General features: G+C 41.1%; 1 protein-coding gene across 6 annotated transcripts in view; it reads right to left on the bottom strand.

Annotated features, from left to right (window-relative positions):
* The window catches only part of il1rapl2 (interleukin 1 receptor accessory protein-like 2), a 205845-nt gene that overhangs the window by 50509 nt on the left and 137029 nt on the right, over nucleotides 1–18307 (bottom strand). For 4 of the 6 annotated variants that reach the window (XR_009120848.2, XM_058062860.2, XM_058062857.2 and 1 more), the window contains 4 exons: nucleotides 11776–11945; nucleotides 10759–10862; nucleotides 2909–3095; nucleotides 2662–2815 (listed from right to left, as the gene is read on the bottom strand). Coding sequence is in view for 5 of the 6 variants with exons in the window: in XM_058062860.2 (XP_057918843.2) it covers nucleotides 2662–2815; nucleotides 2909–3095; nucleotides 10759–10862; nucleotides 11776–11945 (615 nt within the window). In the remaining variant the exon portion in view is untranslated. The remainder of the gene's footprint in view (nucleotides 1–2661; nucleotides 2816–2908; nucleotides 3096–10758; nucleotides 10863–11775; nucleotides 11946–18307) is intronic. The other 2 variants (XM_058062863.2, XM_058062859.2) reach the window with 1 other exon arrangement.

The following is an 18307-nucleotide window of genomic DNA, read 5'->3' as shown; positions in this document are numbered from 1 at the left end:
AGACAAACTGAACACGTTGAACAACTTTGGATTTATTTCCAGAACAGCCTTTGAGCTGTAACGACAATCAACATCATAGCCAACGGCTGAGCAGCAGCAACTGCCTGCGCCTTTTCTTCATTCTCCATTTAATGTTGAAAGCCCCGTGATTAAAAACGCTTTTCAAAATCTGTGCACTCGACTAAAGTATCAGGGATGAAAATGCATACTTTGGGTGCTGTACACATTGGCAGTTGTCTTAGAAGCTGATTCGTCCAACATACATCGTTGGCGAAGGCCAAGATGAAATTATAAGCATCACAATGTCAGATTGAATGAATGTTGCTGTAGATGAAGACATGAAATGATGTGTGATGATGTGCCAGTGCTGGAAACACATGCACGCCGACACACACACACACACCCAAGATACATTAAGCTATAATTTTGAATTGAGCAATGTCGTACTGTACTCTTGTAGTACTGAACACGGTGGTTTTGAAGAAATACTGTTGAGACTGACATATTATTTACCATGACTCACCAACTTCTCACGCATACACATGAATAATAAACAATTATATCAACTTCTCATCAATCAATGTCAATTTCATACTTAAAATAATGTACAGAATTAGACCCCACCCACTCTGAGTATGGATACTGGGTGAACAGATACAGATACTTGTTCATCCGTAGTATTTACATAAAAGTAGAAAGGACCATCAATGGAGATTTAAAAGGCATGTGGACCGAAGATGAACATTAACTGCATCGTCCATCGTAACATTAAGCACCAGAAGATCCATTAAGTTGACTGACAAGCTTCATTCAGTGAGCGGCTCTCCTTGATTGCAGTATTGCAGTTTTACATCTTTGGCCTTAGGCTCCCGTGTGTCAGTGATGCAGTTACTATGATGAATGGCCGAGGTGGGGGATGTACACATTTTTTTTGTTAGCAACAAACTTTGTCTTTTGTCATTTCCTGCTTTACACAAGCTGTTATTGGTATTTCATTGTATTGCTGTGTGGTGAAAGATATGATGTTATATTTATATAATGGATATAATGGATATAATGGATATCGTTTATAGAAACATGAAGGTGATCCTGTTTTTTTTCCCTCTTTTGACCTCCCATGGTTCCCTCCTGTCCTAGTTCTTAGACCACTGGTGTATTTACCCCAACTTGCGACTTTAAGCCTGACCATGTGGGGTCTGGTTTGTGTCCAATATAACCACATGTAGAGATATGGTGATAAAATAATAAATGAATAAACTCATCAATATAACCACATGTAGAGATATGGTGATAAAATAATAAATGAATGAACTCATTAATCCCAGCCATTTATTATCTTCTTGGTACTGGCTGCTTTTGATGATGTTGACTGATTTTTCAAGGCACACAGAATACCTGGTTTATTGCAATAGAAAAATTACACTCATCTTTCATCACAAAAAAAACTATACCTTTTTCCATTTTTTGGTAAACAGCAGGAGAGCTCAGTAGAGCTCAGTAAAGCTCTTATAAAATACACTTCTGCCACCCTGTGGCTTAAAACTGCACCAAACATGCTCTCTTCTATTGCGGAGTTGCATCATCACTTCTTTGCAATGAAGTAAAAGACGGATAAATACGTTTTCGGGAGCGAGTGGCTGCGTTGAAAGAAATATATCTTTGGTAGCTAATGAGTTGTGTAACAAATATGTCACCATGCATTTTGGTAAAACCAATGTATTTCTCAATCAGTTGTGAGAAGACCAAGCTAATGCTCCTTAACAAAACAGCAACACAAGGCAGGATTTAAGCAAGTTCACGTGTGCACTCCAGAATATAACACAGCGTACCGCAACTGCTGAAAGACAATGCATTCAGAATGCACACGACAAAACAACACAACGTAACCAGACGTGTGCACTCAATCGCAGCACTGCAATCCTTGCCCTGCCCAGACACACTTAAACTATGCAAAACTGCAGATGGAAGTCAGATGTTACTGCCAACTCAGACTTAAGTCAAAAGCCAATGAAGCTTGAAACAATGTACGTTTTAACTGGGAATGGGAGGAAAGGCACCGGGTAAGTACACAAATCGTGCCAGGAATCCAAGTATGGGAGTTTTGTATTCCTCACACACACAAAAAAAAGATTCGGGTGCTCTAAGTCCACAAAATGGGGTCTACAAAAGTACTGTTGAGGCCGATCACTCACCTCAGTGGATGTTCCACTTTGACAACAATACTTTGTACGTGATAAAAAAAACAAACAAACTTAAACTATATTAGGAAAGCAGGAAGTGAACAAATGTGACAGTTACTGATTTAAAAGTACCAGATGGAGGGGTAGGATTTAATAAGCTTTGCTTCTTCCTACTCCTTTTGGACATGTGGAACTGGGAACTGATTATGGGATGCACTCAATTGTAATGTGATGCATGTTGAAATGAAATAAAACCATTAGCATTACAATGAAGACTAGGTACAAGTGGAGGTTGGTATTAATCTCTTAATTGTCATCCACTACTCCATGAATACGCAAAATGTTGTAACAGTGACAGTATTCTTTAGGGCATCATCAGTTTTACAATACATTTTGAGGTCCCCCATGGCCCGGGGGATGGGGACCCCCGCTCTACCTTTCATTCATCCATTCATCCACCCAAGACCACATCGTCTCCTACCTGTGACTTTGAGTTGTGTGGTCCTCCGTACCAGTCTGGATCCATACTGTAATTCACAGGTGTAATTTCCTCCGTCCTCCTCCTCCACTTCAGGGATCCAGATATGCGTATTGTTGACTATGATAGAGCTTCTCCATTCCACTCGTTCACATTCCTGACAGCAGGACACACATCATACTGATCAAGAGGCTAACAAATGATATTGATGATCGGGTAAGGCTTATTTTTATTGCCGCATGTGACATACCTTGTACCAGGTCATCAGAGGTTGTTTATATGGAGCCAAATAGTCGTCGATATCACGACATGTGATCATTTTGCTGTGGGTAATCTCTGCTTTCTCCAGATAGCGGATGTTGCTGCTGAAGCACTTCCCCTCGTCGCTCTCCTCTACAGTCATGGACATGGAGACCTTCATGCAGTATGTTGAGTTCCTAGAGAAGATCACAAATGTAGAAAATTTGGACAAAATAATCATTAATTATTATTATTATTATTAATTATTAATAATAATTGTCATTTAATTGTCATTATTATTGTCTGTCTGGAACAGATTAATAAGGCTAGCCAAGTTTCCACTGTACGACGACAACAATGTAGCATTTCCATTATATATGCATTGGGGTGCACAATTTTCTAATAAATTCTTGTGAGAACCCAAATGTAGGGCGACTGTACTTACCAACCAGGACACTTGGCCAACTATAGAATACATTTATTATATTTTTTAAATATTTTTTGTAGTTTTGTAGGATGTAAAATTACAAATCGCTGTCACAAACTGCAAATAAGCTCAAACGAACAGGCGAATAGGCTCCAGCACCCGCGACCCTCGTGAGGAAAAGCGGTAGAAAATGAATGAATGAATGAATGTAGAAAAACCCAAGAAAGAAGTTGAAATAACTTGGTTATATGAAACCTGTGTAAGTTCTGCTTTCTAGTTGGATTTTTCCGCTTTTTGGCAAAACTAATAAAAAAAAAAACACCAAAATGGCAGCCTCTCATGGATTATGTCACAAACAGTAGAGCGCTCTAATCCCAAGTGGTAAGCAACCCCAGCCAACACCTGGAATCTACCTGGTCGAGCAACAATACACCCCGTGGCGAACATGTCAACAAAATGGTGCAAATACAGCTTTTGTGTGTATGATGCAACACATTTTCAGGCTGGAGACTTCAAAATCTGTCAAGGTGACTATATGTTTTTTATGTATATGCGTGTGTTGTTCCAAGTTCACCTCCAGACACAAAAGCACTCATTGATCTCTCTGTCATTCCCACTTCACACACTCATGCAGGGATTTCTGCAGTCGGTGACCTAAACAAGACCACCGAGTATTAAAATAAGGGAATAAAAAGCCTTTTAGTTTCTCTCCTCTTCACCGTGCTGCCTCGATCCTGCAGCATGTTGTTTTCCCCTCCAGTGATTCACTTACCTTTACCAGCATGCCCCCCCCCCCCCCAACTCTCTCGGTCTCGTTTTCACACACACTATTATCTATTATTATTGTCAGCCTTTATTTTTATCGACAACTTGTGAAATACACTCCAGCTAATTTCATTGAATTGGACACAGACATTGAAAAGTAACAGGCCATACAACGACACACAAAAATAAACTTCATACATCGTTTGGAGTATTCTCATTTAGTCTTCTGTCGTCTTGTAAATGGATCAGTCTTAAATTATCATCCCTTGTTCGTATGTGTGACAAAATCTGAAATCGACGTAAATTATATCCTCGCTAAATTTTATGGTGGAACATGACTCAAGCAGGCCACTATTGCATGTACTGTATGTACATCATGATGCTTTGATGGTATTGGTTTATGTATGTCAATAAAAACACGTGGAAATATGAAGCACTTAAAGCTAAAGTCTTAGCTCTGTTTTAATTGCATTGTTTATATTTTAGGTCATGGTCACATGGTTGAGGAATAAGTGACGGGTAAAAATTCAGATAGTGGTACAATGTCAAATTCACATGACACAGCTGAGCACAGAGTTATATAAAAAATATATAAACTATATATTTAAAAATTATATATATGTGTGTGTGTGTGTGTGTGTGGGTCCTGAAGCTGAGGACCTGAGGTCTACGCCTCTTATTAGACACCAGGTTCGACATATATGGCGTTTTTGCCACCCTAACGACTTTTTGATAATTAGACAGGGAGCCTCTCAAACTCTCCAGGGAAACATGAAGTTCTTTTTCCCCACTTTCTGTCTGCACGCCGACAGTCACGCCTGATTGCACGAGTAGCGTCATTAAGCCACGGCTCACCAGTGGATTTTGAACGCCTATTTGCGAATGGAGCAATTGAGTCAACAATGTTCATATTAAGAGATGTGGAACAACCTCAGAAGGCAGAATATTTCCTGGTCAAGTTTCTGTCTCAGCATTTATTTATACACTTGCCAGTCGTCCTTTAAACCGCCCTGACAAACCTTCCTAAGCTGGCTGCTGTGTGTGTGTGCGCGTGTAAAGCTATCTAAAAATGCCAATTACCTAAAATGCAAAACTAATTAATCTCCAAATCATCATGTAATCCGCCATATCCTCCTTGTCAATAAATCAAGTACACCCTCCTTGCAATTACCCTCGGCTGATCAGGCCAGCCTGCTGCAGGGTGCTTTGAGTTATGGTGCTAATAGAGGGGGATGTATCCTGGCCAGCAGGCAGCATGTTTATACCTGGATGGAGCTGCAGATTAATTTGACTATCAATCTAACTAACAGGCAAGCAAGGGGGAACGTGGACACCTGCGCATGCGGAGGCGTCCACACAAACAAGCACACAAGCTGTATTGCACTTGTTGCTATGAATGGCGTTTAAAAATGCAACATTTCATTATATGCGTCAGTGATCGTCCTCTACCTAACAAAGCCCTCCTTAAATGTTGACGTAAGCAGATCAACAAGAGCATAGCAACACTAGAAGTGCTTTTGTAAATCATGTTTCCATGCAGTCTTTTTTTAAATTGGCTGTTACTGAGGTGATCCTACCCTGATTGTAGCGGACTAATGAACCGATGGTTTATGATGGTCATAAAAATATAAAGTCAACCTGTGACAAACTCATTGAAGCAACATTGGGAAGCTGGACCGGATAAGATAAAATCCCATACATTTACTTTTAGTAATCCCTCGCCACTCTGGTCTTCCAATTTCAGGGTTTCACATTGTTGTGAGTTTATATTATGTTATGTGTTGTTTATTATTATGATGTATACTGTATTGGGTGTTATTTCATATGAAAATATTAATTTTTACAAACAGAATCCTACTTCACAGACATTCACTTATCACTGTCGGGTTTAGAGTTATTACATGTACAATGGTGTGTACATTATCTTTCAAATCAACACACACTTACTACATAGCTTGGATGCAAACCAAAAAGTTTGGTTGTACTTTTTCACACACAACCACTGGCAAATTATGCAAATTTGATGATGAGGTCCAAAATCAATTCTATTCAATTTACATTTCAATAGATTATTTTTTTTTCGGTTTATTGGATTGATTAAAAAGTCTGTCCTTCACATTTGGCCAATATATTTAATTAGGCTTGTTCAGGACTGTAAATGACTACTCCAAATGAGTCAAGAGGACGTCTGGTAAAGTAGGACAAAATGGTCAACTGCGCAAGGGGAAAAAAGCAATGCAATAGTATTTATATGGATAATATCCATATCACCTGATATTGCGCCTCATGACTTACAGCCAAGGCCAACAATCACTGGCAGTGCTGTAAGTGTCATGTCCTTCATGTAATGAGGTGGAAAGCAAGGCTTTGAAAGTTGGGACAGAGAATTGGCATGCAGCACATCCAATTTTCTTGCGGCGACTCAGAGACTCATTTCAGTCATAGAGCTTTAATATTTGCACAGATATAGCCAGTCAGGGTATAATTTCAGCCTTATAATATTGGTCACGGAAAAAGTGACAGAAAATAACCAAAGCGCTCCAGGTTTGTTGACCACAGACATTCGGCCTCAGTCACGGGTTTGCGGTAACATTAAGTTAAACAGTCATTCATAACACACAAATAACTAAATTCGCACTTCATCAATAACGAGGTAAGTAAAGTCTTAGAATCAACTATTGTATTTAACAAAAGATGGCTCACACGGAGCGACACAAAACTGCTACATAGAGCGCAGCTTGGGCTAACATAAAACTCACCGTGGGAGGTGGGAATGCGCCTGAGCAGGAGAATAAGAGCAGGGAACGAGGAACCCGCAACAAAAAGGCAAAAGAATGCATTCAACACAAAAAAAAAAGTATGGCGTCATCGCTCTGCGTGAAGGCTGCCCAGATAGGGAAGTCTGCAAAATACTAAATCCAAATACAGCTGACAAACGTGTCCTCCATTGAATGAAAGTCTGCATCCATCTTCCTGGCCATCTTCTCGTGTGTCATGGTGTGTGAGTGTGTGTGGAATATCCACCAATAGAAAAACCTAAACAAGAATCCAGACCTGTCACACAGACAGGCCCATGATCCCAAAAAGTTTCATAAACTCTGATCCCCCAACATTTGACTTCCTTGCAGGTGCTTTTCATCTCTACACGTTTCTTTGTCTTCTAACCCTCCACTGCACCACCAAGTCATATCACATTGCAGAACACCTTAAAAAACACGGAACTTCAAAGCAATTAAACCTTTTTTTCTTTTCTTTTCTTTTCTGAAAGGCTCAGCTCGAGCTTTCAAGCTGGCATGAACTGGCACACGGTCCAAACTGGCATGAGAGTGGTTCCGACTCAATGGCTGCCAAGCCATAGAGGACTGCCAAAGACACTTCAAATGACCACTCTCTCCTTCTCTCCTACTGCCATTGTGTACGCCTGCTCCCGCTCGCTGGCTTTATGCATGAAACTCTGATAAAGAGAAAGGTTAAACATTCATCTGGCATCACTAAACACCCCCGTGACCACGATGTGTGAGTTTGTTTTGTTGGATCGTCCGTAGATGTGTATCCACCCTGTAAAGGGAGACAGGTGGTTCAGCTTACTAGAAAGACCACTGGGGAGTAGCGGAGCTAGAAGAAGGCTGCAGAGGAGCACACGTCCTCAGGAAACAGATGGCTAACATAAATCAGATTTAAATCATTTCAATTCATTGACAAAAGCTAAATGCTGAAACAGACACAATATGCCGACATCGTACACTTGTACACTACACATCTCCAATATAATAAGCAATATGGCTGTGGGATATTCTGTACCTGGATATGTACTTTTCTACTTTTTGAACGCGGTCTGATTGTTGAGTAAAGCCTTTTGCTGTGCACCATTGCTGATGAGGTTGGACGCAATAAAAGGTCCTGGGGGTTATGGAACAAAAAAAGTTCATTGGTAAAACCCCCCAAAAATGTCATCAGCCCTGAGCCGGGGAATCGGATCCAGTAACTGACTCTTGCTGTTTTGTTTCTATTATGAATTAGTGTTGGTTGTCATCAATAGCATCGCATTACAGTCATTCCACGACTTGGATAAGTGTGGGCATGGAATCGTGCCACGGCCTCGACTACCCCTTCCAATCCCTTCCAGAGGAGGAGGAAGCGTGCCACGCCTGGATGCGGATCAGTGCACTCACACTACCCAAGCGTCCTGGACTTTATGCGTGAAGTGGGCCCCTGCATGGTACAATTAGCCTCGTGTCAGTCCAGACTTATTCCATGAGCAATATAGAAACAGTTCAAATGTCCGCCCGGCGCTCCAACAGTTGAACCCATTCTAACAAGATGCGCCTTAATGAAACAACTGCTGTTCAAAGCGTTCAACCCAGCTCGTCGTTAGGAAATGGCAATTTCTCAAAACTGCTCTGTTTGCGTCTACTGAGCTCCTGTCTCGTATCAACCTTTTTTTGCAGCAGCTTACATCTCCCACAACCTTGTTTTCTAGTACTTTTTGTCTGCAGCACTGCTGTCATCTCAACTCAGAGGCGGCTGTCGCTTATAGTCTTCAATACACGCGATACCCCGCACAGAAAGCTTTGTAGATCTTCCAGAATCTGCACCTATTCCAGCTGTATTTCCTTGGATTTCCAAAATGGGCTGTCTTTGAAACTGAGCGTTCATTCAGGGCGCACTTCCAGATGCCTCAAACCTCATTATCTAAATCTTTGGCATCGTTTAACACGATAATACAACATTCTAACAACATTATAGGTCAGAAATTTGGAAAAAGCATCATAGGTCCCATTTAAAAAGCGGAATGCATGCACTTTTCAGGTTTTTAATTTTTGAAGTACCGGTTTGGGCATCGTTTAACCACCAGTGGCATTTGAAAAGTACCACTTTGGCAGCGGCATCTGATAATATATCGATTATACTCAACCCGAGTTACCCTAGTCCTACTGCGATGCAACTTTGCAAAGTGACTGAACAGACATTTCCCACTTTGTCACAATCTGCTGGATCTTTTATATTTCTAAGCATTCCCACCTAAATGTAATGGTTCTTCGTTTGCCTCATACAAGTAAAGCAGTTTGGTGATACTCTAAGTGTGTGTAAAGATAAAATAAAGCTCGCCAGTTACAACTAAAAAAGGAAACGCACTCTCACCACAGAGAGTTCTGATAGGCAGAGTTAAAGACAAGAAATAACATTTTAATTTAAATGAGAAACTGAGATGAATCAAGCCCGCATTCTCATATCTTGATTGGGCCTGTAAATGTTACTTTCAAGGGAAGCTGTGGGCAACATGGTGTGCTTTACATACATAAGAAACAAGGGGAAATCAGGTAATTACTTGATTGAAGTGCATATTAGCAATGAATCGGGTATACGTAGTAGAAGTACGTCTTCTCATAATGTATGAACCTGATGAGGTTGTTTTGCATGTGTGTGCGTGTGTGTGTGTGCGTGTGTGTGTGTGTGTGTGCGTGTTGCAGGAGGAAGTGACAATGACAGACACCAAGCCCTAATTAGGTTGTCATGCTGAGAGAGGGGGAGCACAGACAGAGAGGGAGCTTATTAAGGAGGATAGGTGTCAGGCTCTGGCAGGAATAGGAGGTGGGTGGAGAGCACTGGAGGGAGTTGGGGGGGTATGATGATGGTGTAAAAAAGAAGTGGGTTCAGGCGTAAAGATGCAACCACAGATATACTGGGAGGAAGATGGACCAGGAGGCACTGGATGAAAAGGGAGCTCGATGTGCAGAAGATGGAGAGATGGAGGCAAAGCAGATTAGCTGTGGAGAAAAAAAGGGGGAGTAGGGAGAAGCCGAGTCGGTTGTGCAGAGGAGGAAACTAAACAAGATCAAACAGAGGAGAGGGTGGCGATTTTGGGTGCAATGCAAAGGAACGCTACTTTATTCCAGTGCACCTGAAGCTCATAGTGTGAATGAAGTAAAAGGGTCCCTTTAGTGTTATTTGCCTAAAGACATTATTATATATTAGTGACATTAGTCATATTCTATTAAAAAATGTCCTCATTAGGGTTGCAGATGAGCCAATCAACTGGCCACCACAGACACTCCAATTCACACCTGTCAAGGCCGGCTTGCTAGCTTGCAGTCTTTGTATGTTTGCAAGTTTCTCCCTGACAAAACCCACAGTGTTGACGGAACCTTCAGCACCCAAAAGGCAGAGGAGGATGTTAACCATCGCACAAAAGGTTGGACCTCGAGACATTTTGAAGGAATGTAGACATTACAAGGCTGTAATGCAGGAGTGGGCAAATATTTTGACTCGTGGGTCGCATTGAGTTAACAAAATTGTCTGGGAAACCAGAACATACATTTACCAAACACTATTTTATGCTTAGCATTTTCCTTGAATTATGTGTCTAATTTTATCTGTAAAAGTGTGATACTAGGCTGCACGGCGGTCGAGTGGTTAGCGTGCAGACCTCACAGCTAAGAGACTACTTAGAAACAGTTAGAAAATACTTAGAAAGCAACTGGCGGGCCGGATTCAAACGCTTGGTGGACCGCATGTGGCCCCCGGGGCCGTAGTTTGCCCACCCCTGCTGTAATGTATGGCTGAGACCAACCGGGTAGAAATGTGATCTCAGCAAAGCCTTGTTTACCGTGTGAATGTGATGTTTGATACAATAACACAGCAACTGTCTGCAGGACCAAACATCTTACCGTAGTACACAGGTGTAGAAACCGTTATCTTCCATTTCTGCAGACCGGAACCAGATCGAGTCATCTTCTTTACTCAGCCTGTGGCCTGAGAAGATGATAGGCTCCTGGAGGGTGAAGAGTAAATGCAGACGAGTGTCATGAATCAGATTTTCTTAAATACTTCTAAAAATGGAGTACTTTCCAATAGTGGTACACGTATGCTGTAAATTGTAGCTGTATTATCACAGGTGTGGCTCCTGTAATACAGTTGACCTGCACATTTTGGAGTGGCTCACTATTGTGGCCAACCTAAGCCACAGTTGTGCAATTATCATACTGTCTAATCAGCATCTTGATTTGACGCACCGGTGAGGTGGGTCAACTAGGAATACTCAAACAAACGCATTGATTTTTTGGTGAGAGTATAAATTATTACTGACCTACGGTGGTCTAGTGGTTAGCGCGCAGACCTCACAGCTAGGAGACCCGAGTTCAATTCCCCCCTCGGCCATCTCTGTGTGGAGTTTGCATGTTCTCCCCGTGCATGCGTGGGTTTTCTCCGGGTACTCCGGTTTCCTCCCACTAGGTTAATTGGTGACTCCAAATTGTCCATATGAATGTGAGTGTGAATGGTTGTTTGTCTATATGTGCCCTGTGATTGGCTGGCCACCAGTCCAGGGTGTACCCCGCCTCTCGCCCGAAGACAGCTGGGATAGGCTCCAGCACCCCCGCGACCCTCGTGAGGAAAAAGCGGTAGAAAATGAATGAATGTTAAATAAAATATGTTTATTGAAAAAAAAAAATATATATATATATATCATTAAAACCCTGGCATTTCCAATGTTTATTGGTAATATAACAGCGTAAGGGATACACACTGTACTGTAGATACTGTACATAGACACACATTACTCTCAGAGATGAATGGGGCCATTTGTGTAGGTTCATTATGTTTGCCAATACCGGAACTCCATTTCTACAATGCCTGCAACGTCACTTTACCTTTAGAAAAAGTAAAAATAAAAAAAGCAACTTCACCTCAGCATCTCCTTTGTTCTTGTACCAGATGAGACGCAGTTTGGCGTTGGTGGCCATTGTGTAGTTGGTGCGGATGTAGCTGTAGAACAAGGCACATTTCACTCTTGCTGGCTCACCAGCCAGAACATGGTACTCCTTAAGATCCACTGACCAGTCGATACACCCATCCACTGAGGAAAGAAAGAATACAAAACAAATGGATTTTACAGTCACATACTGTACATGCTGGCCATGGAACTTGGTTAAGAAAAAAAAATCACTTATTTGTCAGTGTAAAGTAAAACATTCATCAAAAGTGCAGAGTGTTGGCATTAAACGAAAAAGAAGACGAGGCGGTGGAGGGGAAATGTGGAATGTTAGAGACTTGGTCAGCCTGGTCAACGTTTTGTGGTTACGAACTCCTATAAACAAATTCAATTTTAATTTTGGCATGTAAGCACAAAACTTGCTTTTTTGACTTCATTCTGTTTCCACAGCTGCAGTTTACCAAGGAAAAGGAAAGCTATTGCCATGGAAGGGAAAATGAACATCATACAAAGCATGCGTTCATGTGGTCTGTGTGCAGTATGACTTAGTATGACTTAGTATGACCTACGAGTTTATTTAAGCATAACTTTTGACTTGTTTGGAATCCAAGGACCCGCTGTAGATGGTCACATGATGCTGGCTTTTCCATAAAGCTCTTATTTTCCCTTTTACAGTCATTCCCTTCCATATTTTATTTCTTTCCCCCTCACTTGCATGTTCCCGTGACTTATACTTTCCTTTTCATCTCGGGCTAAGATAGATGTTCTTTGCTAAAGTGCCGGCCTCAAGCACTCGCTGTGAGGCCTTGAAATAAAATGCTACTGTCCTGAAGAGATAAGGCCTCTGGACCTGCCACACGCCCACGAATACCTCATCAGCTTCGCATCCTTATTGTCTTCCTCTGTTTTATTTACCGGCCACAGCCACAAGAGACACAATGCAAAGTAGCTGTCTGTATTCTTTACAAATGTCTGATGATTGATGAATCACCAAATGTCAGCCTTTTGGATCATGGTTTCAGGATGACGCCAACACAAAGCAAGATAACCATTTCCAAGAATTTTTAAATGTAATTTATGGATTTTAATCCCTACGGAGACACCCCGATGCCCTGACAGACTGAATGATGTATTTGATTGATGAGGAGTGAATGACATCCGCACTTTAGCTTGGAAAAACAGAATTAGGCTGTTCGAAAATTTGTGCAATATAAGCATAAAATATTGGTAATATTTAAAAGGTAATGCATTGGTATTTTTATTGGTTTTATTGGTATTTTACCAACAGTATACAAATAAGAAGAAAATACAATTTTTAACTACATATGAATGTGCCATGCAGATGAAAAAAGTACGCAGTTACGGGACAACGGATGATTTAAAGACTTCATTTGTTTGAGACGGTGGTAGAAATTTAAGACCACATGCTTAATTGTCTGCATTTATAGCTTTAGCAATAGGAATCACGTCAGGGGAGATTTAGCATAGCTCTAAACAAACACTGTTTAATAGCAGTCATTCAATGAACACTGCTGCCCCCTCAAAATGCGATGCTTGTTTACGCAGACCATAACACAGAATTTAGATTTGATTATCAGATAAACTACTGTATTTTGTTTATATTTTAGGATCACTGCCGTTTGAGCAGTTTGCTTTTCATCTGACCTTTTGAAACAAATGACTAATTTCCAGCGTATGAGCTGCTACTTTTTTCTTAAGCTGCAGCTAATTTATGGCTATATTCTAATCTTGTGACACCTCCTCAACTTTATTACTAATCGTTTAAATGCTATGCGGCTTGCCAGTCAGTGAAGAAAAGGCAGGAGCCAATCACGTGCTATAAAGGAACTTACAACACGCTTGTCAACCAATTGGAAATCCCAGGTCATTCCTCAGTATAACACTATTTTAACGGCTTCCCATCATGCATTGCTTGTGGTAGACTACATGATATATATATATATATATATGTATATTTGTGATATATATTTCATACCTCTCGAGTGTTAAGTTGGTGTGTGATGATTTTAGCGTTCTTTCTAAGATGACACCGTGAGTCATAGTGCTACATGTCATGAGTAATGACCTGTTACGATTTCCAATGGGTCAGTAAACTCATTTAGAGTTTTCTCATAGCTGAAGACCCCTGATTTAGCTCCCCCAAATAAAATGGTGTTACCTGAGCTAGTCAGTGACTTCATTATTTTTGTCTTGAAAATTGATTCCTGTCAGCCGTTATGCTTATTCCATTATGCAACATTGTCTGAGAAGCACCACCCGCACCTTCTGTGTCAGGTGTGCATTTACCCTTGTGTAATGTCCAGCTATGCCCCTTCTTTGTGATTACTCTGTTGAGATGTGTCTGTGTTCAGTCTTTGTCCAATGATTGTACGCTGTGTGCTCATGCGTGTCAGTCGGTGTCTCATCCATTCTTCCTTTTCCAGCAGATTCTGTTATTTTGGGAAAAAAAATAGGAGTCCACTTCACTAAACCAAACCTTCGGAGACAGCATTCCAGATTTCCAAAAAAAGAGACATGACTTCAGCTTCAGCACAGCGAATGTTCTGCTAAGAGTGGTTTCGATTTAAAAAATGCTTTATTCAACAACTACATGAAATCAAGCATTAATGTCTATTTTTTCAGTCTAATAGCTCGGAATAATTTCAGTGTATTTCTGACTTTTCAGAAGGAGTTTCGGGACATTTCTCACATAGCACAATCAGAGTTGCGTAACACATACATTTAACTGGTGGAAAACTACTGAGAACCTGCTGGGATTGCAGTATCTTGGCGTATTTTTATGAGGCATTTATTGATACACACGCTAGTTCTGACAGCAAGACTTATGATGTCTGCTCTCATTGGGATGCCTGTTTGTTCCAGAAATGATGACGCAAACGAGCATCTTGTTGAGTCTTTGTAGCAAAATTGAGAGCTAGGTATCCACTCTTCCGTCACGGAAGGCGAGGGATTAGCGAGGCATCATGTTAGTCCGCAAGATAAAAATTGTTTTCCGTGTTAGCTGCTATAATAATAATAATATCACTGTAGCTTGGTTAATATACAAATCCGTTATGTAAGTGTTTTATTTTTTAGAGGGCTGTAGCATCAAAATAAGTAATTCCCATGACTTCCATTGTTAGCTAGCTCATATTAACTCATTTTGTCGCGTGTGATTGCACATAAAAGTGAATTTTTTTTTGTTTTTTTAATGCATTTTGAAAACTTTTTTGATTGTGTGATCATTGACTACTTTTCCGAGAGCAACACGATCCTAAGAATCTGGAAGAAAGATGGAGGGAAAGAAATAGCCATGACAATACACAGAAATCATAGAAAAGCTGTGAGTTTTGGCATTTTGTGGTTATTCGTGCACTGACATAAATTCTCAATACTAGAAATAGAGAACTAATTACATTAACATGGTAATACATAGTTTAGCTCTTTTTAGTTAACTAACTTTAATCTCATTACTTTTGGACATTGAGGCAAACTCCTCTGGTGGCATGGCGTACAACGAAGTGAAAGTGAAATTCGACATCATAAGACAGCAACACTGGCTGCCTGCCCGGTCCAAGCTGCTTGGATGCAGCAACTATCAAGAAGGACATCTTTGAACATGTGAAAGGAACCGCTTCTTTGAAATGGCCAGCGATAACTAAGCAGCGTAGTGGTCTCATTACTGAGGCTTCCTCCTCCCAATATGTTTGCAACGCTCGTTGTAGTGTGCAACACAATCACAGATATATAAGATTCTATATTTTTTATTACTTACCTATAATCCTTATATTTATTAATGTTGGTAAAAAAAAAAATCCAGCTTACACCAAAAATCGACTGATTCATGTCTAGGAATGGAACTGGTACATAACCCTTGGACCACCCATGTGTGTGTGCTGTGTTTGATTTATTATTTGAGGGGCGCACACATTGTGAGGCTATGTTGGTGTGTGTGAAAAAGAGTGTGTCGGAAAGGTAATAGAGGCCAGCCAGAGTCAGCCATTCGGAATACATGAGCTGGCAACACTTGAGACCGTGGGACACATTTGGGTCTATTATGTGTAGCCTATACACAATACACATACATTCTTAAATTAGAGAAGAAAATGCATTCAGTGACCATGGAGCCAGTCGGGCACACGTATCTGCCAACCATTCCACCAAAGTAGACTCCAATAGTTAATTCACCAGCGCATTCTCACGTGCTTATGCATGTGTGAGTGTGCATGAGTGGGTGTTGTATTTTTCTCCGTCATGGTTATGTGTCAGTGTGTGCATGGAGGAGCACAGCTGGGATTGACTGTGTGGGTGGGGTTTTAGCATGAGCAGATATTATCCCCTGCAAAACAATCTGCATATGGATTTTCCCACAAGATGCTACCAAAATACCACCACCTACATAACCAAGTGTCAGAGACTGGGAAAAAGTGGCACATTTCTGGCAAGACATGCACACAAACACATTGACCACACACAACTCTGAACAATAACATTGGCACAGATGCTTGAACTAGCAACAACAAAACTGGACGAGGCGTCCACTCTGGTTTGCACCAGTATTACAGACCACTTAAGGAGATGAACTGGGCTTGCAGTGGCAATGACAAGCACCTTTTCTACTTATTGCAAGCCAGGGGACTCCCAGCATGATTCTGAAGCTGTTATTTCACAGTCAAATTGTGACATAATGCTTTAAGTAGCAGTTTTCATGAAAGAGGCAGCAGCTACTGTGGCTGTCCATGGTCCTGAATGTCAAGCTGTTATGCTCCACTGATAAATACACAACATGTAATGGAGTGCCGGTTATATGTTATATGTTCATTCATTCATTCATTTTCTACCACTTAGCCTCACGAGGGCCGTGGGGGTGCTGGAGCCTATCCCAGCTGTCTTTGGGCGAGAGGCGGAGTATACCCTGGACTGGTCGCCAGCCAATCACAGACACATATAGACAAACCTGTAGCCACCCAACACACACACACACAGTCCTCATACAAGAATCAGACCTGAATAAATGGAGTTGACCACAACCTGCCCACTGTTTAATGCCGTCATACATTGGAATTTCCCACAAACATTCATTCTTGATTCCCTTACAAAATTCAGTATTGGAAAAATGCTATTTGACAGACACAGTATACTCTACATACAGTACTGAATAGAGGTGTGGTGAGACAATACATGAAAAAATATAAATATATATGCCAGTATATTGTAATGTACTCATATTTTCTACGACATAACATTCTTTTATATGTTGTCCCTCTCCTCACGTGCTAGCTTAGACAGCCAATAGCTATACTTACACCTTTAGCCTTGATCTCGACACAAAGAGTGTTACTCAAAAGTCCTGAGGCCATTCGCCTTCACACATTTACACTTGTTAAACCTGAGGCTTGATAAATTGCCTGGGTGCATTTTTAGCCACAAAGATTGCAGAACATCAAATTATTGTCAACTCAAGCAAATTCTGTCACTTCAGCCGCTTGTCTGAGTCGCCGTCTCTTCTCTGACGGCCTGCGAGGAGCCCAGCCCCGCCCTGGCGAAGCAGCTGAAAGGAGCTGCGTAATTAAAAAAAATGCAAAGAATGAGTCCTTCATTCGTCATTCTGTCAATTTCCTAGCAAGTAATCCCAAAATGTAATCACCTCAACATTCTGATGATATCCAACCAGCCTACTAGCTGGTGGGGGAATAGGTCAAACGGTCATTGGCACACACAATTTATAATTAATACAGAGTATAATATTGTGCATAAATGGTACAACCGCTGCGGTATAATTTCTTTGAATGGATTTGTTTGAAGCACAATAGGCTTAAAATAATTGCTTTCAGCTCAACATTTGCAATAATCGGTGAAAAATTGAGAGGTAGTTTAGAGGCTTCAGCATACCCCACAACCCTAGTGAGGATGAACTGGATTGGATATGATAGGATAGGATAGGATAGGATAGGATAGGACCCCCCCCCCCCCCCCACCCAATCCATAATCATGTTTTTAGAAATGATTACTGATGTTAGGATGATTGCTGAATCGCAAATGTGCGAGGATGCACTCCATGCCAAATATGCAATTGCAGCACAGCACAATGAGCTTCAAATAACAAAAATGATATTAGATTCCAAAATGATGAGAGTGGGAGCAAATGTTTCCTTAAAAAGTATCAGAGCACAGACCATTTCTGTCCCTTGAGGTTCAAGCTCCACCAAGCCGAGTAGCACCAAAGAGCTAATTATTGGACTCCAAAGGAAACTGTCAAGGTTAAGTGGTAAGCGTACAAAAGCAGTACTTTCTCAAAGTGCAATAAATATAGAATATACACTTTGGCTTGAGTCAATGACACATGACACACACTTTGCTAGACTTAGTTAGTTGACACTCAGCTGTCCTAAGTCAGGACTGGAGAGCCCTTTAGTCTTACAGACGTGCGCGAGTGCGCTTCCCGAAACGTGGTGAGACCATGACATATAAAATCAGTGGCGCTCCCCTTCACTTGAAGTTCTTAT

This window comes from Doryrhamphus excisus, linkage group LG22 (assembly GCF_037039965.1).
Source record: "Doryrhamphus excisus strain RoL-2023G ecotype Guam linkage group LG22, RoL_Dexc_Guam_v1.1, whole genome shotgun sequence".
Classification (NCBI taxonomy): Eukaryota; Metazoa; Chordata; class Actinopteri; order Syngnathiformes; family Syngnathidae; genus Doryrhamphus; species Doryrhamphus excisus.
The sequence above is the reverse complement of the archived record's forward strand: the minus strand, read 5'-3'. Positions and strand labels throughout refer to the sequence as shown.